The sequence below is a fragment of the Lutjanus erythropterus genome, chromosome 19 (assembly GCF_056507025.1).
Source record: "Lutjanus erythropterus isolate fLutEry1 chromosome 19, fLutEry1.hap2, whole genome shotgun sequence".
NCBI lineage: Eukaryota > Metazoa > Chordata > Actinopteri > Lutjaniformes > Lutjanidae > Lutjanus > Lutjanus erythropterus.
This window is the reverse complement of record NC_139335.1, coordinates 8,514,514-8,540,720: the sequence shown is the minus strand read 5'-3', so window position 1 is coordinate 8,540,720 and position 26,207 is coordinate 8,514,514. Positions and strand designations below refer to the sequence as shown.

The following is a 26,207-nucleotide window of genomic DNA, read 5'->3' as shown; positions in this document are numbered from 1 at the left end:
ATTTATCTTAGATTAAATGAATCATTGTTGGTGCAGCCCAGTCTATGTTTCCTGTGCTAGTAAATGATGAACTACAGCTGGATGTTAGATTTTTTTTTTTTGACAGTATCTCTGTGTCTATGAAGAACAAGAATAACTTTGAACTGTTACCTTTGATTTAGCTGAGTCACTGTTGGTTGAGTCTGGGGAAAAGAGAATAAAACATCAGCAGGTCAGAACCATTGCCATTAACAAAAGGCCAGGACAGTCATGGTGGAGGACACTGAGGCATGATCGTCGCTCTTTTAAAGGACAAACCCACAATAAATCACAGGAAACTGCTACTGCAATGCTCTGGATGTGATGAACCACACTTTAATGTCACAGCTGGTGCTTTCCATCGGCTGTAAAAGGGAAAACACCTGCAGGGACATCAGTGACGGTTTGAAAGTTTCTCTCTGTAGTGAGTAGCAGCTTTATGTCCTGAAAATTTCTTTATTACGAGGCAAAGTCCTCTAGTTAATTTTAAGAAGCTTGTCTTCCTCTGTGTCCTCCGACCTTTGACCTGCACAAAAGACACTGATTTACACACTGGAGTATGTGGAGGAGGAGAAACAATGATTGGGGAAGCAGGGAAACCACGGCACACACCGATGACATCACCGAAAAGCACTGATGACATCAATCAGTGATAGAAGCATTTGGAGGCGTGAAGGCAGAAATAATTTAGAGATAATGAAGAAAACACATTCCCTCACAAACACAAACACACGATGCATGACCTGTTTTTGTCGTTCAGAGGCGCCTTAAGGGTAACACTTTGTAATAACAATCATTAATAAATGGTAAACTAAAAGCTAATTAAACTTTAATTAATAGTCATTTTAATGTAACACAGGTGGCGATGTGGCTACCAGATGTGGACCAATTACAGCCTGTAATTCATTCCTGTATTTGGGCTGAGTGTCAGAGGGCCAGACCAATTTGCAATGTGAGATATGACGACATACATCGACGCCTCACTAGAAACTTTGGATGCATTCACGTATGTGTAATGAGTTTAAGACTTGACTTCTTTTTTTTAGGCGTTCATAAGTTTGCTCCCATTTTGACTGTTCAGGGTGATCAGGGTTGGATTCCTGGATCAATAACGCAAAAATGTGAAAATGGTTAGATGATATGTTATTAAAGCCAAAATTATGAGCATATATTCAAATCAATCATAGTTATGACCTTGAGTCTTATATTACAGAAAAACTAACAAGGAGTCAAAGGCGTTTAGTTGCACAGCTGAGCTTCCTGTGAACCTTGAAGACGGCAGATTAAAAGCATCCAGGAGGACAACAGGTTTGGATTTAACAGGCTGCGAATTAGGAGAAACTGAGACTGAATCACATTTTCTTCTGTACTGCATTTTTTAATGAGAACGATTGTTTAATTCTAATGCTTATAAAAGTACTTTGTTTCTAAAGCTTGGACATCAGGATAGTTCATTTGTTCAAAACTACTTGTAATTTATGTTACTACTTTTTCTAAATAATGGTGTCTTGTAAGCCTGTTTGGACTGAGCACATTATTTGTGAAGGACACAATAATAAAATCAAATCAATCCAATATAATCTTCGTGCACAGAGTTGTTAGCGTGGACCATTTTGGGAAACTAATGCTTTTTTTTAAACTACCACTAAGCCTCGCACATATAAAACGGATGAAAAGAAATGCACCTCATTTGTCATTGGGGCTGGTCAGAAACGGCGCCACCTAGAGTCCCTTTGGAGCTAAGAGCGGAGTTAGGAGCCTGATGATCGGACTACACTGACTGAAATTACCCGTAGGATGAGTGCTGACAGGCCGTGGAGTGAGGGAGTCGTCTCTCAGTGGCAGAGCACAGTTTACACTCCAGTGTCACATACAGCAGCTCTAACAGCCGTGGAGCGACCAGCCATCCATTAATTCATTAGTCAGACTGGAGCGACGACACTGAAGTGACATGTTCTTACAGAGAGACCTCCGTCTGACACTCAGAGGGACACGCTGACTTTCAGGAGGGTAATGGAGACCATGGGGACACAAAACCATCACCACCACTAATACACACACACACTCTCTCACCCACACACACGCACTCACACACACACACGATGGCCCGATTCCAATTACGAACCAGTTTACCACACTCCTCTCAGCAGCGTACCTCCAGGATAAATTTAAGACTTTTTAACAGCTTTTACATAACACTTAGGATGAAATTAAATGGCAACTTGACAGCCATGCCTGCACAAGTTTAAAGATGTAATGGAAAATCAGTATGGATTTAAAGCCCTAAATAATAATTATGCATGAAGTACTTGAATTTAGCAAATATTTTATTTTAACACACATTCAAACTGCATGTAATAGATTTAAAGGCATAATATATAACATTTTCCTAAAAGCAATGTATAGAGTTATATCAACAACAACCTTTCAATCATCACTTATGTCTGTGTCTGCAGAGATCCTGTCCTCTTCCTGTACTTTTTTTTATTTTCTTAATGTTTTTTTCTGTGCTTGGGACGTGTTATCAACCCAAAGATTGGTATTTGACATGGTGGGACTCAACAATAAACTGTCTTTGTGGTGCGTTTATGAACAGCTCAGACAGATCAGACTGATTCTACCTTTAACCCACTCATATTTTGGATTCTGCTACCAATACATAAACTATTATATTATTATTATTTTTCTCTAAGAGGGATAAATAAAGTATGCCTTCTTCTTTTTCTTTGCTTTTAGGGACTGCAGACAAAAAACAAATACCTAATCAGATTAAAAGTAGCAAATGAAAATATGTTGAATAAAAAAATGGGTCCAAAGAAGCATGGAAGCGAGTTTTTATTTATTTAATTAATTAATAATTTTCCTTTCACTGTGCCATGAATGTAATGAGTATGTCAATCATTGCTAATAAAGCTACTACAAGGAGTTTTTAAGTGGTTATGCATCAGTCTCAATTTAGTAATGATGACTGTTTATGACCTCTGAAATCATGTAGTTATTCTTGATGTCTTGATGCCACCAGGTTGGATTCTCTGTGTAATTAGATTAAACAGACCTTTGTTTACATTTTCACAGACAGAGTTACAGTGAATAGCATATAGTGAGTTAAAAAAGAAGCAGGAGAGGATTTAGATTTAGATCATTTCATTTTTGACATTAATTTTGTGGTTATAATGGTGGAAAAACTACTGCTTTTGCCCACAGGGGGCCTCCACAATCAACAAGACTCCTTGTAGTAGCTTTAATTATTACAGTAGCCATCGTGACGAATGTTCCTGTTTCCGTCAGAGAAAGTCGAGGTGGTCCCAAAGCTTGCAGGTGTATTTATTTATACCCTCACCCTTATTTAAGAGACCCTCCACAGCCGAGTGTGACTCCACACAGAGTCACACTCGGTCATGGAGTGGGAGTTGCCGTATTTGGAATTGGGCCATTATTTCACTTTCACAATATGATGCACTTACTGGGTTGCACAAACACACACACGCACACACACACACACGTATTGCCAGGGGAGTTCCCATCCTACCGCAGTGGCTGCTCCACAGGCTCAGCTATGAGAAGGAAATGCAGAAACGTACAGAGAAAGTGAAAGATGAGCAACAACGTGGAGGGAAAAAAAGAGGTCAGCAGAGAGGAGAGAAGTATAGGCACGCTATCAAACACAGAAACACTCCAAGTGCTAACAGATGTCATTTCTTATGCTGCGTTCCAGTTCTGTAGGAAAGTAGGGAATTCTGGCTTTCAACTGGGACAAACTTCCAGGGAGGAATCTCAATCAAACAAGAGATCTGATGTGACATGTTCTCAAAAAGCTCTTTTAGATATTTTCACTGGAACAAGATAAAGAATGTCTTTTCTTGGGACTTAAGACAACTAAAAACATCTTGAGTGATTCTCTTCTTCTAATAAAAACCTGTTTCACTGGAACACACAGATCGTATTATGACACACTGACGGGGAATTTCCTGCTTCCAGTTTCAAAACGGAAAGCAGCATTAATTTTTGGGTTGCCAACTGCAGCTACACGAATGCTATTGGTTGGCTCGGTCAGAGCTAGCGGTGATTGGCTGAGTGTTCTCACCTGAGGCCTCTCCGAGCAGACCCGTCCTGCCGATGTTGGACAGCAGGTGGTCGATGTTGGGGGCGGGCTGCACGTCCTCCGTGTCCACCGGCGTCTGGATGGATCAGACACAAGAGCAACGGCATTCAGTGTGACAGCAAGAGGCTGTGGTTTACTGAGACTTTACTCATATTAAAGGGAAAGTTCAGATTTTTTGAAGTGCAGTTGTATGAGATACTTATCCATAGTCAGTGTATTACCTATGTATTACTCATTATTGCACTACTTAATGATACTCTTCTTGATACTACTCACCATAATTTGGTAAGAAAGACTGTTTTTGCAGAAATTAAAGTTCAAATGACAACTGACATAAATTTAAATTGTTACATGAGTCATTGTATTTAACATTTTTATTAAATTTAGTAAAGTGAGCCCACACTTTTTGAACATTTTGCAGCCGGTTATCGATTCAATAAATTTAATATCACTTTAAACATCCACTATATTTAGAATATTTTCACAGCTTTACCTTTTCCACAATGAAACCAGTGTTATATAGGTCAAATATCGTCCTCTCCAAAGTCACCGAACTCCTCTGGGAAAAAAAGTAATTTACCTTGCAGCTAGTAGCTGGTCTACCACTGCCCTGATCTGTCCTGATTTGTCTGTGATATTGTCTGACTTTGGTAAAAAAAGTTAGTTCAGATTCACTGAAGTCGCACAATAACACAAACAAACTAAATGACGGAGGCAATATTAGACCAGCAACTCCTGTTTTCTACAAGGTAAAATTTTTACTTGAAAAAAAAAAGCTCCATCCGCCATCTCCTGTTAGTAATACACTGACTTTGGACAAGTACATTATACAAGCCTATTTTAAAAAAGTCTGAATTATCCCTTTAAGAACAAAAGAAACACTTGGCACATCTATTAAATAAGACAGGTGCATTGGAGAGAGTAGATCAAAAAGTTGCAAAAGGACTCCCGCACACTGTCTAACTTGTAATATATCATTTATTTGTGACATTTTGGTAGAACTAGACCTTCATCAGGCAAAACCAAGAAAACTGAAGTATCCCCACGTTGGTGTATCTGTTATAAAGATACAGAAATGTGTAGAAATTAAGTGGACTTCTGATGTATTAACAACAAGCTAATGCACCAGATTCCTACAGTATGCAGGGACCTTTTGTCTTTAATGTTCAACTGATGTGATTTCTCTACAGATACGGCTTCTGTTATCTGCACTCTCAATCACAAAGATCAAAGTTAAAGTTGCTCTGATTACCTGTGACCTTGCAAACAGCAGAATGACTCACTGGTTTTATAAAACAGCATAATCGCTCCATTGTATGATCAAAAGAAAGATCGCAAATGTTCAATTCATCTTCTACTCGAACTATTAACAGCTGAATAATTATATTCATATTCCATATTCATCACAGATTCATGCTTCATTTTTCTTTAGATGAATGAAGATTTCAAGGAGAGTTTTTGATGTGTTTCAAGGAAAAACAAGACAAAAGCCATTTTTTACCAGTGCAGATTCAGCTTTATAGTTAATGTAAATTCTTGACACAAGCTTACTTGTTGAAAAAGGTTAAATGATTTCCTGTGTCAATTTTTTTTCCAGAAAATATTATTTTATATACGGAAGACACTGCCTACTGAACTCAAAACAGAGCAAAACATCTCAAAATTAAACAGAAGGTATGTTTAAAAGCCTTTAAATCATGAGTAGGGGTGGTGGTGGTGGTGGGGTAGGTATTTGTGAATGTGTATATTTATATATGTATACAGTATGTCTATACATGTGTCTGTGTCTGTATGTGTGTGTGTCTGTAATGCCAACAAACTGAACCACACAGTTTAACCTTGCTGTCAGGGAACATGTTTTATGTCTGTTATTTTAAAAGCCCTTCCAGGGACACACATTACAAAATAAAAGCAGCTATAAATGCTGTGAAACACTGCATTGGATTATTATGCTTTTCTTTTTTTTTCTTTTTCCATATCTGTCCCCATCAAATAAACACTGAAAGAAAGAAAAAAACAACTTGTAACAGTGTCTTCAAATATGGATCCTGAGCTTTTACTGCGAGTTATTTCACACCAGCTTGGAAAGATTCTCAGATAATGAAGTCACACACAACATACTGTCTGTTACTTCTGGTTAGTCTCACATATCCAGAGCTTCTCCACAGCGCTGTGTCAGGGGTGGAGGATGGACTGGCCTTTACATGTGTGTCGACTTCAGTGTTTTAAAAGGACAGTTCCGATTCACCGAAGTCACACAATAATACAAACAAACTAACAGATGAAGGAGATAGTGGACCAGGAACTAACATGTTCTGCAAGGTGAAATGACGGATGTCGCCAGTGGAGTTTGGTTGGTTTGGAGAGAGAGATATTTAGCTTATATAACGGCAGTTTCCCGTTGGAAAAGGTTGTCTGACCGCAAAGTAAAGCAGACAAAATATGCTAAATAGACAGTAAACTTAAATTTATGTTAACACACTTCTGCTGCACACTAAATGCACTTAATGTAGTCCTGTGTAGCCCATGCATGTTACATAGTTGTTGTTGTTGTTGTTAGGGTTTTGTATAATCTTAGTTGGTTCTGTGTACTCTCTTTTGTAGTTCTTTGTGGCACCTCGGACCCTGAAGAACACTGTTTCATTCCACTATGTACCAGCCGTATAGGGTTGTAATGACAAATAAAGACACAGTCAACATCCTCAGCTGAGTCTTTACTGTCTCTGTAGTACAATAAGCTCTGCTATAAAACAACAATATATGGGAAACATACCTTTTCATCTTTGTCCAGCTCGTCAGTAAAAAACCAGATGCCCTACAAGAATGACAAAGAAATATTTAGCATGGAAAGCATCATTAGTAAATTGTAGCGTTAATGTGATTAATAAAATATGTATTAGTACTTGCAGTTGTGATTGTTCCCTTTCCCTCTCCTCTTTGGTGGTAGAGCAAGTAGATCTTACTATTATTAATTAATCCGTATTCTTGGTGATAATAATAATAATAATTTCTTCACTTAGAAAATATTGATATTGAATCTATATGGGATGAATATGTTTCAGTATGTTCTTTGTCTGTTGTTTTGGTCTGGGATGCTGCTGCTCTACTGCAGCCTCGATGATAAATGTCATATACAGCAGTTAAAATAAATAAACCAGGCAAAATCAATGACACCCTTGCAATTAGGGTCTTGAAATAAAATCCTGAGTGACCATTTTCTGAGTCTGAGACAAGGCTGACTGAAAATGCAATGCACTAGTAATTTGTGTGTGTGTGTGTTTTTTTTTTTTTTCTCTCACTCACATGTTGGATGAGTGTCTCGACTATCTTGTAGCGGTCGGGCATGTGTGTGACCATGTCTTTCATGTTGTCCTCAGACGTCCGGACCAGCGTCGGCCCGAACACCAGAGCCAGGTTACGAGGCTCCATCTACACATAGAGACAAAACACACATGAACACCAAAGATACCACAGCGGTGCAATGCAATGCAGGATTATACTGTAATTACAAACACACACACCTTGTTTTTATCTGAGTTGTCGGCTACAGTCTTCAGGTGACCCACCAGGAACTTCAGAGTGTGGTAATAATGATCTGGGAGATCTCGGATCTGAAAAAAATAAAAGAGGAATGACAACACTGAGAAACCTGTTGAACCTGCCCAACTTCTGCCACACACATACACACTACACAAACACACACACACACATACTACACACACACCTCGGCCAAGTAGGGAAATTATTCTGTTCAAATTAATTGATAAATACAAACACACCAGTTTCTTCATGGTCTTTAGTCTTTCTGATGCGTTTTCCATCCGATTGGCGTCGATGAAGTCGTTGTACTTGTCTGTAAAAATATTAGAAAAATTAAAATACTGAGACGGTTTGACAGGAATGCATCGTGGCGTGAGGCTGCATGGTGTGTGTGGTGACTTGTCACAACATGTTTGGACTCACCGTTGGTGAAGAGTGGCTCTGGAAGTTTTCTGAAGAAGGACTTGAGTAAACTGCTGACAACATTGAGGTCCTGCCACTTCTGTTGACCGAAGAAGACACACAGAGCAGTCAGCGAAGTTGACACAGTATTTTTACATCTGAATCTAATGATTCAGTTTTGTTGAGTGAAGGAGAATGAACAAAATCTGTTTATTATCTGTCAGTTAGGGCCGGGGCGTTTTTGCCAGCTGATGTTCTTCTGAAAACAACCAGCAGGGGGCGCCTGAAAGTGCTTTGAAGGCACAAGTTGGGGTCTACCGCTGCGTCTGTGTTAGTTTGTTCGTGTTATTGTGTGACTTTGGTGTTTTCAAGGGATAGATCGGATTCACCAAAGTCACACAATAAGTTAATTCTTCTGTGGTGATTTCCTCACCTCCTCTGCAGGGTTGATGTCGACGCCCTTGTTAAGCTGATCCTGAAGCATCGACACCATGGCGTTGTTCCCGGGGACTCTGTAGATCCCGGTGTACTCCAGACCCATGTCCTCCACCAGACCGCAGCAGATCTCCACGATCAATGGGATGAACTGAGATGGACACAGAGGGGGTTTAATCACAAATGAAACATTCAGTAGAAAATCTTGTTTCACTGCATCCAGGTAAGACAGAGGATGTGGAGGCGAACCTTGTTGTTTACGCCCGGCTGACAATCCTCCAGCCTCACACCGAAAGCTTTGGGCCCCGCCTTCTTTGTTTTCTTCATGATATTGATTCCCCACGGAGACTTCGGAGGGCCGCTCTCATCTACAGACAGATCAAACAAAAACTTAGACTTCACACAGAGCCTCAGTATTTGCTTCATGGTTACCCAGAATCATTTTCATCAGAAAAGGCCGAAATAGATTTAAATTGAAAATAGATGTGGACATCTTTCTTTAAATATACTAAATATTACAAATAGTACAATTAAAACAGATAAGCGTCCAAAAGACTGTTCAGTTTTATTATTTTGTTCATTTTGGTGATGAGCCATGGGGAATGAACTTCTTTTGGCTTTTGAAGAGGGGATGTGCCTTTATAAGACTAACTTATTTGGGAAGTTCTTTCCCTGACACTGACCTTTGCTCTCTGGTTTGGGGGAGCGTGGCGCCCCCGCAGCGTTTTCTGTCTTGGCGAGCAGGAAGGGAGGCTTCATGCGGGGCAGCCTGGGCGAGGAGTCGGGCTTGTTGCCTGTTGGACTGCAGGAGGAGACAGAGAGACGGGTTTGATTCGAGGTGTCTGCTGAGTGCAGCGTTAAAGGCAGCAGCTTCAGTCTGTCATCAGGTGACTCACCTCTGTTTTCTGTAATCATTCAGCTTCTTATTAATAAGGGCCTGTCTGGAAAAGCCGAGTTCCTGCGACAAACAAATACATCAGAATTATGACTTTTAATAAAAACAGACTACAGGTGCAATAGCAGAAGAGGTTAAAGGGATAGTTTTTTTTTTTTTTTACGTGGGGTTGTATGTGGTTCTCATCTATATTCAGTGTATTATCTACAGTATATGATTTTCAGTAAGGAGAAGCAGCAGAAGCACCGATGTAGGAAGCAGATCAGTGTAAGAAAACATATTTCAGTCACCTAAAAAAGGTCCTCCTAAAAAGCATTAGTATAAGTTAGAATATTTTCAGTGCTTTATATTGCCATCAGAAAGCCCTTCCATTGGGAAACTGATATTTTTGAAATAGCACTCTCTCCAAAGCCACCAGACTCCTTTGTAAAAATCAGTCATTTTACCTTGCAGGACCCAGGAGCTGCTAGTCTACAGCTGCCTCGATCTGTTAGTTTGTCTGTGTTGTTGTGTGACTTTGGGGTTTTCGAGGGTTAGTTTGGATTCACCAAAGTCACACAATAACACAAACAAACTAACCAGTCAACACTGTGGTAGACCAGCAATTCCCATGCTCAGCAGGGTAAAATAGCCATTTTTCCCTGTGGAGTTTGGTTGGTTCAGAGAGAGTGATATTTGACTTATAAAATGTGAATAAAATGTGACAATATTCTAAATACAGCATACACTTATGATGATGATTTTTTGGGGGTGGCTGAAATATGTTTTGCTGCTGACCCTGTCCACAGCAGTTCATTGCTTAGCTTCCTACACTGGGATTCCTGCAGCTTCTCCAAACTGGGGGCGTGTCGACTGTCATCTACTGTACGTAATACACTGACTCAGTGCCTCGTTCAATCCCACTTCACCATCTGACAAGTAAATGTGCGTTCGCTGACCTCGTTGTCTGTCTTGCTGTTCTCCCTGATGACCTTTATCCAGTCCAGCATGTCCTCGCGGTCCTCCGCCTGCAGCAGGTACTCGCAGAAGTCCTGGGTGGTCAACCGCAGGGCGTGCTTTCGTTTGGTTTCACTGTACGCTATGTCCACCAGGCAGCCCCGGATGCTGATTGGCTGCTCGTCCTCAGCCGCGCCTCCGATCGTGGCCCCGCGAAGCACCGCCTCCCTCTTATCCTTGTAGAGGAAGAGCGAATGGGAGCGAAGCACCGAAAAGACTCGCTTCCACGGACGCATGCCGCTGCCCACCTTCTGTGGAGGACAGATGAGATGCTATGTGAGTCTTTAAATGCTTTTAATGCTTTCCCGCCTTCAATTACTCTCTCATCAGCCCACCTTGCCCTTCTCTGTGAGGATTTGTTTGTAATGCAGCCATCCTTCTCTCCGTACGTCGCTGTAGGTGATGTTACCCAGCTCTGAGGTGGAGTGGCGTTTAGATCGAACCTCCTCTGCCGTCCCCAGGTTGTCCAGAGACTGAAACACAAACAAGGACACGTTCACAACATCTTTTGACATGTCAGCCTATTAAAAGCCATTAAATCTGAATATTTCACTTTCATATCAGTATGATAATGGAAATGTATGTTAACAGAAAGCTGCCCATTTCTGACAGTGCATTATGATAAAATAAAAAATATAATAACATAATATAATGTAAATAACATCCATTTTTGTAATGCTTATACTGTTTTTGCTTAGGTGTCATCGTGATGTTAATATTTAAGGCCTTCAGTCAGTGCCGGTGAGGGTTTAGAGGTGACCCTTTTGTCTCATGAGTTTTTTTAGTGTTTGGCATATTTTGTCATTAATTTCAGACATCTCCTCTCGCCTTGCAGTGTGGTGAGTAGAGTTATATTACAGCAGTAGTTGAGGCAGCAACTTTCAGGCCCCTTAGTGCTCCTGTACTGCAGGTTGCCAAATGCTGCCTCTAAAACTCACTGACACACGTTTATTAAAGCTGACACACACGGAATATGACTCACTTGAGTGGCTAAATTGGTTTGAAGTTTGAAGCACCTTAACTGCAAAAATGAAAAAATCCTTTACACCTCCTGACGTGCAGAAATCACCAAAGGCACAGAGAGAGAGACCAAAAGATGAACATAAGTTGCTGCCGGAGCTACACAGGAGCGCAGGACGCACACAACCTTGTAAATTGACAATAACAAGCGAAGACTAGTCCTCCACTGTAAGCTGATCAGCTGTTTATAACTGCCAATTGTCTGTCAATGGAAAATTAAATGTTATCCTGAAAGCAAAAGCCCACTGCTCTAAAAATCCACACTCTGGACAATGAGTGGCTGTCTGTCTAACTGCCTGCAAAACTCCATTAATATTTTGCTCAATTTAACAGTTAAAAACACGTTACTGAGTCATCTCACCGACTTCATGACTCTATAGCAGTTGTGCTGCTGTCACACTACATTCCAGCATGTCACAGGTAAATACTTCAACGGTTTTATGACAAAAGTTAAACAAGAATTGTGACTCAGATTTCCTTGGTGAAGGGAAGGTGGTGCAAGGTAAGAGAGCTGTCACAGCTCACCCAAAATCAGAAATGCATATTTTTTCTCTTACATGTAGCGCTTTTTTATCCATCTCAAAGTGCCAAAAACAAAAATTTGAATCATATCACAACCATATCACCTCACAGAACTTATGGCCACTCACACCAAGATAATCTAGGATGGAGGATAAAAAAAGGGGAATATGTATTTATGATTTCTGGTGAACTGTGAATGGAAGTCCATTTTTGTTTATAGTTTGTTTCTCTGTTTGACTTTCTGACAAAGAAGACATGAATGCTGCAGCAGTGGATCTGACCCAGGTAAAAGATTTTGCACGAGCAAAGTAGTGAGAACGAAGGACAGGATTTATTAAAAAAAAAAAAGATATTTAGATGATGCACAGTCAGAAGAACTTGTTGCTTCATGTGTGTTAATCAAAGGTGAAGAACTCACCCCGTCTGTGAAGAAACTCTTGACTCTCTTTGGTAGCCTCCTGCGAAGTACAACAACACAAGTCAGAGTTAACTGCCAAAATGTCGGCCCACACGTGTCCTTTAATAGATGTCGCTTTACAGCAACAAACAGCCAGCTGTCTCAGTTCAACAGTACTCACGAGAAGACTCGGCCCTCCTCTCTGAACGTGTTTAGTCCTTCGTCACACGACTTGGAGCGCTCGGTGGTGATGGCTAGAAGATAGGAGGAACGGCGACTGGATTTAATACTGCCTGCTCGATGGGAGGATGAATGATCAGAGAGACAGAGAGAGAGAGAGAGGAGAAAAGAGAAACAAAGAGGAAGAGACAGAGAGAAAGACAGAGTGTTGATGTAATACCAATCACCCGCGTGGACGGTGTTGGATTAGCAGATGGGGATAATGAGGGAAGGAGGGAGGAGCAGGAGGTGGTGGAGGAGGTGCAGGGTTTGAGTGAACCGGGTGGCGTGGTGAGGATGAGCGGTGGGGAGGTGAGCTGGAACAGTGGGTTAGATTAAATTCTCACCACTGGCATGCAGGTGTATTCTCTGTAAACACAGACTTTGACATGCATCTGAGCCACTTGCTTACAAAACTGAATCATGCAAGTCAAATCCAGGTCCAGATTAACTGGGAGTCAAAAGAATTTGACTTCTGGGCTTCATGCACAGCTACAAAAACAACAAAACACATTCTAAATTAATATGTTTGGACCATTTGTTTTATGCCAAACATCCAATCCACAAATTCAGCATGCAAAAATACTAGAGCGTTGCTAAAAACCTCATCTTCGCAAGTATTTTTGTCCTATTATTGAGCTCTGAAAGTCTTGTTTTGAAGTGCAGTTCAACAGCATTATTACGCAAACTGCTCTGCTGGACACATGATAAAATTATACTTTATTTTGGAAAAAATTGAAAAAAATTTTATTAGAAACTGGCCAATTTTTCCTCTTAAAGGGACAGTGCAAATTATTTGAAGTGGGGTCATATGATGTACTTATCCATAGTCAGTGTATTGCCTACAGTAGATGGTGGTTGACAAGACCCCAATTTGGAAGCAGACGAGCAACTCCTGCTGCTTCTTCAAACTGTAGGCATGTTGACCGCCAAGTAATAAACTGACTATGTATATGCACCAAACACAATCCCACTTCAAATACCCAAATTATCCCTCTGATGTGAGAAAATAAGACTTTTAAGAATCAATAAAAGGCAAAAAATGCTTGATAAGATGGAAATTACAGAGGACTGATAATCAATCTCATGCATGCATCATCAATCCCTCTCTGAAGTTTAAAAATGAAGTATCACCACAAATAAGATACTTTTCTGCTGCATGCAGTGGGGAGGAAGGAAGGCAAGAAGGGGCAGGAGGGGGCACTCACTGCAGTCGTGTGAGAAGAGCCTAGTGAGGGGGAAGGTGAAGGTGGGGGAGGCGGGGCTGGTGACCACGGCGGGCGCCGAATTCATGCCGCTGGACACCACGGAGGACGCCGGCACGTGGCGGGCACGCAAATCAGCACCGGGGCTGGTCGGCTCATCTGTGGGAGGGTGGAGGGAAGGAGGGGGAGGCAAGAGGAGAGGAGGAGAAGGAAGAGAAAGGAAGAGGGGGGAGGATTAGGTGTTAGAGAAGAAGGTCAGAAGGGAAAAAGAAGGAAAGTAAAAGGGGTTAGATTAGCAGAAGGCAAGGAAGAGGAGAGGTTTTAAAGGGAGAGGAATGGCGAGGAACCACAGGGAGATATGAAACAAGATCGTTCATTTCCATTTCTTTCACTTTATCTTTAAAGGGACAGTTCACCTCACAATCAAAATACATATTTTTCCTGTTGTGAGCGGCAGAGTTCCTGAGATATCGGCAGTAGAGATGTCTGCCTCCAGTATCATCAGTCCCTCCAGGAAGTTGTGATGTTGTGATCACAACAATTAAAGCAAATGCAATCAATTTCTGTGAATTCTGCACAACCTTGCAATTTTGTCCAATCACTGCAACTTTTCCAAAGATTTGACCAATCATCATAGCTTACAGCAAGTTCCACCAATCACAGCAGTGTTCTGAGCGTACAGACATAATTTTGTCACAAGTCCTAAAAAAGATGCAAAGTTTGTTGTTGTTATTGACATTTATCAATGCACTTTTATATTTTATAAATGTATGCTTGCTGTTTTGACTGAGTTTGAGCACCAAAATGATTTTTCTTCTTTGAAGAATACCCCCAGGTGCACTCCATAATGTGCAAATGAAGCACATTTTGGTGGAATTTTGTAACCCTGAGCCTTTCAGTGAGGTATGAAACAGATTATTCTCCCTGGAACAAGTTGCCTTTGATTTTTAATTAATTATAGAAAAAAGGCACAACTTTTCTTTGAAATTTTCACTTGCTCCCACAATTTCATTGCAAAAAAAAAAAAAAAAATGCCTAAAACATTGTAACACACATCACAAGTTCTTAGAAAAGCTGCAGTGAAATCATTTTAGGCCACAACAATCCCAAAAAAGCCAGTGAAATCCTGGAGGATCTGTGTAATGGGACTAAATAGCACTCAGCTTCTGATGCAGAAAATGCCAAAAAATACATTTGATAAATTCAACACCAGTGTGTCTTTCCAGAAATCATGAACTGATTACTCAAGATAATTCGCAGGCGATGAGCAGTCTGATGTTGGACCTATTTTCTTCCGGCCGTTTCTCCTGCAGGAAGAAAGTAGTCCCTGTAGATTCTGCCGTAGAAAGAAAGTTGTTTATCTAAGTTGGATTATCTTGACTAACCAGGTCAGGATTTCTGGAAAGAGACACTGCTGTTGAGTTTTTGGTGCTTTGAACACCTCAAGCCGTTAAACAGCACTACAAGCCAAAGACAAATATGTAGTTTTGATTTGGGGGTGAACGGTCCTTTTAAATTTCATCCTTTCAACTGCAAAATCAACACATGCAACAATTGTACTCGAACGTGAGGCATTTTCTAGATTCCAGTGAAACACAAAAGACAAACTACAAACATGATTTATTTATTTATAAATCCACAAAAGAAGCTAAAGCATCTGGAACCTGTGCGGTTGAACACACACAAAATGCATCTTGAAGAAAGAGACCAAAAATTATACAGGCACATATTTAAAAAGAAAAACAGATTACAGATAATGCAGTACCTGTGTCTCCTGTTGCCATGGGAAGAAGAGCTACTCTGCTGCTAACAGAAGGGGGTTTTGTACAGGGACTCTCTGGCTACAGGTTTCAGTTCATTATGAGATCTACAGGAGTGCATGGCCTGATATATGTGAAAATACATGTAAGACAAAGTGTCACAGTCCAACACGGACATAAGAGAATACTGTGGAGGACTGAGTGTAGATGTGTAGTTGTTTTTATGGCATGAATGAACGCCTCAGTGTTCAAGGAGACAAGGGCATAAAGGGGCTTTATGGGTCACAGAGGCTACAAATCAGGCTGATGCAAAGGGATATGAAACCACAACACACACACAAAAACACACTGACAGAAGCTCACACTTCCTGACTGACAGAGAGGATCAGAGACCGGCCCTGTATTTGCATTGAGTGAAAAGAAGATGGGTTTGTTGGTGACATTTTGAACCAGAGGTGTCAAAACTCTTTCCTATGAAGGGCCATGGCCAAAAATAAATGCTGACGTTTGTTATGTAAAATTACACTGGGTTGCAACTACCAATTATTTCTATTGGTCATTTATCTGCTGATTATTTTCTCTATCATTCGATTAGTTGTTTGGTCCATAAAATGTCAGAAAACGGTGAAAAATATGTTGGTCAGTGTTTCCCAAAGCCCAGGATGACGTCCTCAGATGTCTTCTCTTGTCCACAATTTAAAGATATTTAGTTTACTGTCACAAAGGAGCTATATAAATCAGAAAATATTCACATTTAAGAAGCAGGAACCAGAGAATTTTGAATATTTTTCCTTTAAAAATTACTCAGACCTCTTAATCGATTATTAAAATAGTTGCTCATAAATTTAATAATTGATTAAATAATTAGCTGTTGCAGCTTTTACATCAAATAAAAACATTTCATATTTTATAGAAAATGTACACTCCAAATCTAAAATAAACTTTCAAAACTGTTAAAACACTAATTTTTAATCACCTTAACAATAACTTAATTCATCTGCAGAAACACTTGTCAAAAATCCATCCATATGTTTTGTTTTGGGAACATAAGATTAAAAGGAAAGACACACTTCTGACAGAAAGCGCATGCAACTCAAGGTGCTTTAAATTAAGTAAATTGTATTGTCTACCTTTGTAATCAAGACTAGAAATCTGACTTCAGCTTGAAAAATTAAAAGTTAAGCATCATAGTGACGCTGACAAACAAAACTATATTGGATATTAAGTAATATCGCATATTGCAGACCTTGATCTACATGTCTTGTATAATCATTTCTCACTTGCAATATTAGTTGTTAAAATGTATGTTTCATTGTCATTATAGTTAGGAAATTACAGCATTCTCAAAATAAGTAAAATAAAAGCATGAGCTTGTCAAATAATGGGCAAAAACAAAGCGAGTTTGTGCCAAACGTGGCCTGCGGGCCCCAAATTGGGCGGCTCTGTTTGAACCTGTCAGGATTGACTTGCTGTAAGGCTTCAGGTGTGTGTTCTCTGTAGGGACAACAGGGGGCAGCACAGCCTCACACAGCTCTGCAGACTGGAAGGACTCAGTCTGAGGTCCAACCCCACAGATCACCACATAGTCTTTTTGGAAATTCTTTCTCATTGCAGCCATGATTTCCTTCTTTCTTGCCTCTCTCCCTGCAAACGCCTCTCACCTTCGCTACCATTCTCGTCTTTCACCTTCTCTTTTCTGTCCGTCCCTTCATCCTGGCTCTCTTCCATCTCCCACCCTTTCTAGTCTGTTCTTCACTCCTGTGCATACAAGGGGCCGACATAAGGCGGAAAACATTTCCAATCTAGGATGAGGAATCTGCCTGTTTACAGCGCTGCCCAGAAATAGCCGGGCTGTGGGTTTAACAAAGGCCGTCATTAACGGGCAGCCAGAGAGTGAGCTCAGAGCCACGAGACAGAGACAGACCAGCAGAGGGGAGCAACATACTACAGCTCACACACTCTGTCACAACTCCACTGTAGGTCCCACAACATGTATGGAGCTCAGCACTGAGAGATTACATGAAGGAGGAGAGGTGAAGAAAAATGAGAGAGCAGGAGTAGAAGTAGAAAAGAGTCAAGAGATGAAAAGTCTCTAAAATAAACCCCAAAATCCACTAAATCAAAATCTTGCCTGCAGTGCTTTTTAGCCATCTAGATTGTCCCTTTCCAGAAATCGTGACCCAGATACTCAAGTTTATCCACAGACCTTGTTGTGAGCAGTTTTATGTAGAAACTTGTTTCTTTCTGTGGTAACAAGAAGGTAGTTCCCACATGAAACTGCACATATATGAGAGAGGGCAGACAAAACTCAGCAGCTCACACCAAAACAACCTAGAAGGATACACAGCACTGAAGGCCAGAGGAACAATATGTATTTTTGATTTTTGGGTGAGCTTAGCCTTTAAAAACTCACATACGTACAAGCCACACTGCATCTGCAGGTTTTTATGGAAATTAGAGTTGAGTAAATTCTCCTGCCTTTTAAAATTCCTTCAAAACTCACTGGATTTCTTGAAAATTCATTGTTACCAAACATATAACAAGGCTGAAAATCAATATTTTAGAGTTGGCTTATTCAGGGATTCAAATGCTTTATTGTCTTATGCAGAGATAAACAAGTTATCAATGCAATTAAATTCTTAGTTTGCTATATCTCTCTACCCCAGTGGTTCCTAGCCTGTTTCCTTGCAGCTCCTGCTACTTCTAAGAGAAGTTGTTTAATTTTTATATAAATCGATTGACAAAAAAATGTCAGAAAATAGTGAAAATGCAAATGATAATTTCCTGAAAAGCCTAAGGTGACGACTTTAAATTGCATGTTTTTGCAAATCCTCATAACTGAGCAACTGAGATCAGTTAATATTTGCCAGTTTTGCTTGAAAAATGATTACTGACTGTTGTAATGCCTGTTGCAGATTATTGATTAACCAACAAAATGTTTCAGCTTCATAAACAAGACTATAAATCTGACCAAGGACTAGACAGCAATCTGTGGTACTTAGAAACTTTCTATACTCAATGCTATGTGATGCTATGCTACTTTTCAATACCACACTTGTTAAAACAAATTCAATACAAACATTTGATAGTTTTGAAAGCACTTGATCAAGACTTAATCATCCTGCCTGAAATTTGGGTTGCAGCAGCAAAACCAGAAAGTTTTCAGTGACTACAGGTTAAAAATTCTGGTATTTTGACAACCCTGGTTGGTACCACATAAGATTCAATGGCCAGACTGAGTTTAATAGAGTGAAGAAAATTAGGGGGAAAAAAAGTTAAAGAATGAGATTAAGAAACTAAAAGAGAGAGGAAAAAAGGGAGGCTGGTGCCTGTAAGACAAGACAGACGGGTGGGAGGCCAGGACAGAAGGTTTTGGTCCTGGTCTGTTGTGTCCAGCTAGTAAAGATAGTCATAGACTGAACCCCCACATACCCACACAGACACACAAACCCCTTCATCTTCCAGAGCAGCACAAAAGCAGCATTGAGGGCGGGCGGGAGCTGAGTGTATGGGCCCCTACTGTTCCCCACAAGGACCGCCACAAAAACCTCCCCGTAATTTACAGCTTAGATTCATGTTGAAAGACTCCAAGTGGGTACAGAGTGAAAAGCTGCATCTGTTGACATGCCTCTTCCTGTTTTATTCACACTGTAGGAGCTGCAAATGTAGAAAAACACTAAATACTTCATCAAAGTTTGGAGATCTTCCGTATCTCTTCACAAGACGTCATGAAAACATATTTGCCGTCAGACACAGCCTGCCTTTGTGCTCGCTACCTCACAGACATCTGTGCTTTGCAGACAACAGCGATAACAGCCAATTAAATCACATGTTCCCAAACAGGCCCAGATCATATCAGCGTCCCTGTCAGAAAGATAAAGACATGGAGAAAGAAAGAGAAGAGAAGAGCTAGTCCTTGTCTACGGGGAGAAACTAGCCTAGTTTCAGTTTATGGCCATTAAACGTGTCCCGGCCTGCAGCTCCGACTGGCTGCTTTCTGAAGGTACGAGGCAAGAATGTGCTCTGACAGACTGAGGCAGAGAGGAGATGCCTCATGGTTTTGCTGATCCACTGGATTTTCTCCCTTTAAATGACTTTCTCTGGCCGACCGTGGCTTGGCTCAAATATCAGCGGCCATTCCACGTTGGGTCAAAGCTTCCAAGTCAGCTGATTTGAATCTTTTCAGCATTAGGGTAAGCAGCGGCTGTTTTCTCCGGGCTGTGACAGGGTGATGGAGGCACGGCTGGTCTGACCGACTAACTTCATTTGCGTATGGTTTGATTTAATGGCTGCTGTACGTGTCAAGTGATACAAGCCAGTATGAAGCCTGCGGAGCCCCTTTTCTTTGAGTCTTTTCAGAGCAGAGAACAAGCTGAGACATGACCACAGTCGCCTCCTCCACTAACACCAACATATGTACGCCATAACTGTACAGTATATATCCATGCAAACAGCCTCATATAGACACAGAACTGCATATCCTGCATCAGAGATAGTGAAAGTACACAGATTCTTTACTACATAAGTACTGATCCAGCTTCTTTTCTCAAGTAAAAGTACAGGCTCTGACATGCACTTAAAGAATAACATTAAAAAGTAGCTGTCTTAAGGACATATTTACTGACTGAGTCTGTGCAAACTAACTGAGCCTCAACTGAGTCTCCCTCTTGTCTGTTTTATCTTGTTACGTCTTTACGCTGTTTTTGTCTTGTTACATCTGTCATGCATGATTTGCACTGATGAATACACCAAGATACCTGAAAACTCTGCTTAAAGGACCAGTGTGACACACGGCGGTGCAACATGGTGGCCTCCGTGACAGAGAACCTGCACCCTCTGTGGATATAAACAGCTCGTTCTAAGGTAACGAAAACACAACAATTCTTATTTTCTGGTCATTATACACTAATTAAAACATACATATGAATATTAGATTTATTTCTGCTAAATTCTGCAAATAAAGAGGAATAAATCTTACACCCTGGGCCTTTAAGTACAATAACAAAATATTTGTACTTCATTACTTCCAAACTCTGCATACACAGAAGCTTAACATATTATTTCATTTCATTAGAATAATTTAATCCATATTATCCACTTTATTAACAGGAGGACACTGTATTTCAACTTAGGATGTTTCCTTATTTTCTGATATCATGGTCAATTTATGATTTATTACCATAAATATATTGCAGATTTCTCCTTTAAGGAATGATCAAAGTAATTTTAAATTCATACTCTGGGGACCACGAATGACTATGAATGTTTATGGGGATCCATCCAATCCATTATGCTGGTTGCATGGCTAAAAATGAACACTATAACTCATTAAAAGACAAAAAGAAATTCAAAAAAGGAAAATGATGACAGGCTCACTTCATACTACAGGAATTATAACAAACATCCAGCACCTACAAACCACACAAACAAAAGCACACACACACACATTCAGGAAGCTGAGACTCATTTTCTCAGCATAGTGAGGTGACCTTAGAGACCAGGGGCAGGATTACTGAACTCCCATCAGATATGAGTCAATGAAACTACTAATACTGTCTGTAATAGTCTGTAAGACAAAGGGAAGTGCCAGCCTTACCCAACGCAAACATTCACAGACACACACACACACACACACACGTACACACACACACACACACACACCAGCAGAATCTCAATGAGAGAATGGAAACTGAGCCTGGAGCCTGAACAGACAGACAAGAAGGAAATTAAGGAAACACACACATTCCCCCAAACTCATAATTTTGTCTGAATTATAGCTTTGCATTTCCTCTCAGTTAAGCTTTCACTAACATTCAATAAACACTCAGCGCGGATCACATTTTAGAGGGAAGCGATGAAATCTCAGGGTCAGTTAGAGGTTTTGTGAGGTGGTTAAGGTGTAAGAAGAGACACAGGATGAAGTTCACTTGCTTACCTATGAAGGGGATGGAGGCCAGGGAGTCGTCCTCTATGGGGAGGGGGGCGAGGTTGCCGTTTGGTTTCCGTCGGGCTACATCTCCTGTGGAACCTGGGGCAGGTGCTGAGTCTTGGGGATCAGGAGAAAACAAAGAGGGTTCTAGCCCTTCAATGGGCAGCGCGTAGTGGGGGTGACGCATGCCGTAGGCGTTCCTCCGCCCGGTGGGAGGTTTCTGCCTCAGCACCACTTCCTGGGTCTGCGCCACCACCTCTGCCTGCCCCTCCACCGACCCCTGTTCCCTCTCGTGGTTTGTCGGCCTGTACGCTCTGTCCTGGGAGTCGGGAGAGGCGGAGGCGAGGGGCGACCCGGTAGAGGCGGTGAGGGGTGCTGCTGTGCCCTCCGGGGGGCTTTTAGGGGTTGGGTTCCAGTTCAAGTGGGGGCCAGAGTACGACGGGTCCCTGAAAGAGTGGGCTTGCTGCATGATGCGGCCCGTCTTGCGGTAAAAAGAGGGGCTGTAGCTGCGGTAGCCCACCGGCTGGTCGTCCATGCTCTGCCCTGGGGGAAGCCGCCTGCTCTGGGGGGCGGCCTGCTGGGGCTGTGGCTGGGAGTGGGCCTGGTTGTGGGTCTGGGGGAGGTGTTTAGAATGTGACTGTCTCGTCATTGGAGGAGCTTGTGCTGCACCGTAATGCCCCCCTTGCTGCCTCGAGTAGGCGTCAGTCCTGGGGGGCGGCTGGGGAGCCTGCTGGAGCCACGAGGGCCTCTCAAACCGAGGCGAGACCAGTCCAGCTGCTGCTCGGTCCAGCATCTCTAACGAGCGGCCGTGGCGATCGTACTGGGCCAGCAGGTTTTCAGAGCGTGTTCGCGTGTAGTTAGAGGCTGGCTGGCCCCTTCCTGGACCCCCCTCCCAGTCTCCGTAGGACCAGTAGGGCTCTCCATGTGGTCCTGGTCCTGACTGCTGTAGTAACAGCAAAGTGTCCTGGGAGGCGCTGTGCGGCCAGCCGCCCGCCCGCTGCTGCTGCCTCCTGGTTTCACTGAGCCGGTCCTGAGAGTACAGATGACAAAGTAAGTAAATTTCACATTATGATTCTATACTTTGGGAGTGAATGACATTGTTCAGGCCTTGGACATGAAAAAACATGCTGCTGTCGTTGGCATTTGATACTGCTGATCATTTCTTGCTTTTACATGTTTTCAGTCATCTTGATTTGAGATCAAGTGCATGTACTTTGTTCCTTGTAACTTCTGCATTTCCACAATGCATGGAACCAACATTGCAAGAGTCACAGAATATACATACCTTGGTGTTTTGATTGATGAAAAACTTGTAAAACAAAAATTGCTTATCTATTTAGAAAGAGAGCTTCCCAATGTTTTGTAGGAAAAAGCTAAATTGAAGATTTTCTTCCTGTTTTGGATTATGGTGAAGTGATTTATAGGCATGTCTCTGCTTGGCCTCTTGAATCCCTGGATGCTGTTTATCATTTTGATCTGGGGTTTATTACTAGTACTGTATTACTGTAAAATAAAGTTGGATGGTCCTCTCTGTGTCAGATTCAGGATAAACATATGTATTTGGTTATTTACAAAGCTATCATTGGGAAAATGCTACCACGCATTTCATGTATGTTAGCTTCCAGCATCAAACTCAGACCCAGTGACTTACTTTCCCTACAACTACCTAAAAAGTTATTAATGAGTAGGGAAGGTCTGTTTTTAGCTTATGTTCTCCTTCCATCTGAAGCTCTTTACAAAGCACCCTAAAAATATTCTGGTATTCTTAGGCAAATTCAATTCCATGATCAATAACTGTCCTGCCTTGGTTTGTACCTGTTTTACTATATATATATATATATGTATATATAGTATCATATCTGTATTTTCATGGTTATCAGTGTTTATCATGGTATTGTTAAAATATGCTGAAAATGATCACAAAGTACTGATACACACACTGAAATCATCTCACAAATTTTTATATTGAAAGCCTCTCAATGATTTGGTATCATCATGTCCTTTGCCATGTCACTGTTTTCATTGATGCAAAACAAACCCAGGTTGCATCTTAGGCCTACGTCTGGGAGACCGATGCTGATTTGGTTGATGCTGACAGTAATCCAAATCAAACATGCTTTTAATGATAACTAAAATTTGAAATGCTAATACTAATCATGAAGAGTGGGTTTCACTGACAGCTCTTCAATAAGCCTGGTGCATGAGTGCAGCGCACACTGTTGCACAGACTGAATATCATTAATTTCCCACCTGTTTGCTTTAATTTTCCATAAGGTTCTGTTAAATAACACATCTTTTTTTCAGCATTAATGGCACAAACAGACAGGCTGTTAACTGTTCTTATCAGCCTAGATTTTGACTTCTGCTCCTGACCAGGCAGAAGATTTACAACCAGTCTTAGCAAGAAGAAAGCTTAAGTCTTGATTGTGAAACCACTGTAACTATTAAGCCAGGCTTCCCGTACCGACTTAGCTTACGACCAGGTGTAAGTGGTACTGGTGCTAGTGGGGAGTCCCTACCTGAGAGTAGCTGCGGTGGCGGGTCTGCATGCTGCGTCCTGAGCGCTCAGGCATCTGGTTGTAGTACCAGTCAGAGAGGGCCTGCTGGCAGCGCTCATTGCGGCCGTGGCTGAGCTGAGGCAGGGGGGGACTGGTCCAGGCTGAGCTGGACTTGCGTGGCTGAGCCTGCGAGGAGCTGGCAGCGTGGTGGTTGGGGTAGTGGACTTGCAGCGGGCTGGACAAAAGGCCTCCCGATGAGGAGGACGAAGAGTAGGAGCGCCCCCTGGTCTGTCCCTGAGGCTGCTGGCTGGTCATACCGTACTGGATCTCCTCTGTGCGGTGGGCCGGGCTGCTGTGACCCACGCCGCCTGGCTCTCCTGAACGCCCTTCCTGCCAGCTGGCGGGGCTGCCCACGGCAGAGCGGTTGTCCAGGGGTGAAGAGGGGCTGGAAGACCCTGGCCAGCGACTCCAGTTATCCAGCTGGTTCTGGCCCATAGGGGCAGGCGCGGGGACTCCAGCAGGGGGCGTGGTCTTGGAGCGTGGGTAACAGAGGGGAGGCGGTGGTGGGAGGTTTTCAGCTCCCCCTGAGTAGGGTTCGTTGCCTGTCAGGTAGGCATCCTGGGAGTACGCCTGGGAAAGGGAGGGAAGATAAGAAGATAAGAAAAGAAAAGGTGTGTCCAGACTTTAAATCAAAGTGTGCTCTTACTGTAAACAAGTCCGACAACAACAGAACCATAACTCTATAAGACAACTCCATGCCTACATTCTTTACGTTTCACAATGTCCTCTTAGCCACAGTTTGTCCCCAGGGACTCGACTCTCGACACAAACACATGCTAACTAGTATGAACTGCCTTAAGCAAAAGCCACAACACTCACTGCACAGCCACTAGCTGCAAATACATACAGTGTGCCCCCATCAATGTTGTGTACATATATATATACACACACACAGTGTGCTGCTTTTAATGTAGAAACAGCAGGTTTTGTCCAAGCTGTTTGCTTTAACACACTAAAAATATAGATGACTGTTGAATCTCATTCCCAGGATGTCAAATACCAATGTTTTGGGTTGAATAAGTTTCCTGAGCAAAGCAAAACAATGACAGAATAAGTAAAATAAAGGCAGAGGGCAGGGTCTCTGCAGATACAGCCACCACAACACACCTCTAGTGGATCATAATTGGGAAGAGATTATGTTTATATATCCTTTTAGGAAATGTTGCCACTTAAAGTAATACATGTATAATTAACTGACTAGTTCAATTAGTCACATTTGAAGCATAACCAACAACTTTTACTCCATTTCAAAACACCAGAGGAACAAAAACACACTCACTAACAATCACTTTTCCACTCTCATGATTAAATGAAGCTAAATCACACCGACCTTTAGACAAGTTTTTCAGGCTTTACCTAGACCGTCCCACAGAAGCCCGAACCTTTCCTCAGCCTGCATGTTAAGCTTGTAGTCACCACAAACAGACACAGAGGACGAGGCAGAACGCCTCTGACAAAACACCCCTGCTGCTAAAACCTGCCGTCCTCCAGAATCTCACACCCTCCTTCTCCCAGAGACACTTTGCTTGTTTTCTATTACTTTTTTCGTGAGTTTTCTATCTGTTGATCTCCTTGTTGTCTCCTCTGTCGGGTCCTTCCAAACTCCCTCTCTCCTCCCTCTCATTCTCTGCCTCACTCCACCCTGTGGGAGTGTGGAAGGAGGCGCAGCACTGGTGATGTCATGCGAGGAATGCAGCAGATACAGGCGTAGCAGCGAGGGGAGGAGTGTGAGGACAGAGGAGTGGGTTTATAATGTTAAAGCATGGCAGTATACTTAAATAGAAAAGCTGGTTTTGGGCTTTTTTGGCAGGAACACTGAAGTTTCTGCATGTACGAGGAGGATCAGTTAAATCTGGCGATCTGTGTGTTGACAAGTTGCTCCAGGTTAATGGGAGGGGCGAGGGATGATGCATGTCTGATCATGTGAGCGAGCATGGAGCAACCTGTGGAGCGACAAATATGTGTTATACAGTACATGGGTGTGTGAATGAGCATGGGGCTATTTTTTTTTTCTCCCAACGTAAGCTTCAACAGTCAGGATACCAGTGGCTTTTAATGAATGCGTGTTGTAATCTAAACACAGAGCAGAGAGCCTCTGAGTCACTCTGCAGCCATTCTAAGAAAATCTCTACATTCTTCGACAATGACGGGGTGAATCTAAGTTGAACTCTGCAAGGGAGAATTGCAGAATATTCAGTTTCCTCCATGG

General features: G+C 42.0%; 1 protein-coding gene across 7 annotated transcripts in view; it reads right to left on the bottom strand.

Annotated features, from left to right (window-relative positions):
* arhgap23a (Rho GTPase activating protein 23a) overlaps window positions 1–26,207 on the bottom strand; it is a 74,651-nt gene that overhangs the window by 3,993 nt on the left and 44,451 nt on the right. For 2 of the 7 annotated variants that reach the window (XM_084745195.1, XM_084745194.1), the window contains exons 7-24: window positions 23,960–24,568; window positions 21,447–22,470; window positions 13,755–13,910; window positions 12,509–12,620; window positions 12,349–12,388; window positions 10,724–10,861; window positions 10,331–10,639; window positions 9,394–9,455; window positions 9,181–9,299; window positions 8,747–8,865; window positions 8,496–8,648; window positions 8,084–8,162; window positions 7,900–7,973; window positions 7,642–7,731; window positions 7,424–7,549; window positions 6,894–6,935; window positions 4,103–4,196; window positions 151–182 (exon numbers count right to left, since the gene is read on the bottom strand). In XM_084745195.1, the coding sequence (XP_084601321.1) occupies window positions 151–182; window positions 4,103–4,196; window positions 6,894–6,935; window positions 7,424–7,549; window positions 7,642–7,731; window positions 7,900–7,973; window positions 8,084–8,162; window positions 8,496–8,648; window positions 8,747–8,865; window positions 9,181–9,299; window positions 9,394–9,455; window positions 10,331–10,639; window positions 10,724–10,861; window positions 12,349–12,388; window positions 12,509–12,620; window positions 13,755–13,910; window positions 21,447–22,470; window positions 23,960–24,568 (3,378 nt within the window). Of the gene's footprint in view, window positions 1–150; window positions 183–4,102; window positions 4,197–6,893; window positions 6,936–7,423; window positions 7,550–7,641; window positions 7,732–7,899; window positions 7,974–8,083; window positions 8,163–8,495; window positions 8,649–8,746; window positions 8,866–9,180; window positions 9,300–9,393; window positions 9,456–10,330; window positions 10,640–10,723; window positions 10,862–12,348; window positions 12,389–12,508; window positions 12,621–13,754; window positions 13,911–21,446; window positions 22,471–23,959; window positions 24,569–25,328; window positions 25,509–25,538; window positions 25,684–26,207 lie in introns of those variants that run through there. The other 5 variants (XM_084745193.1, XM_084745188.1, XM_084745192.1 and 2 more) reach the window with 5 other exon arrangements.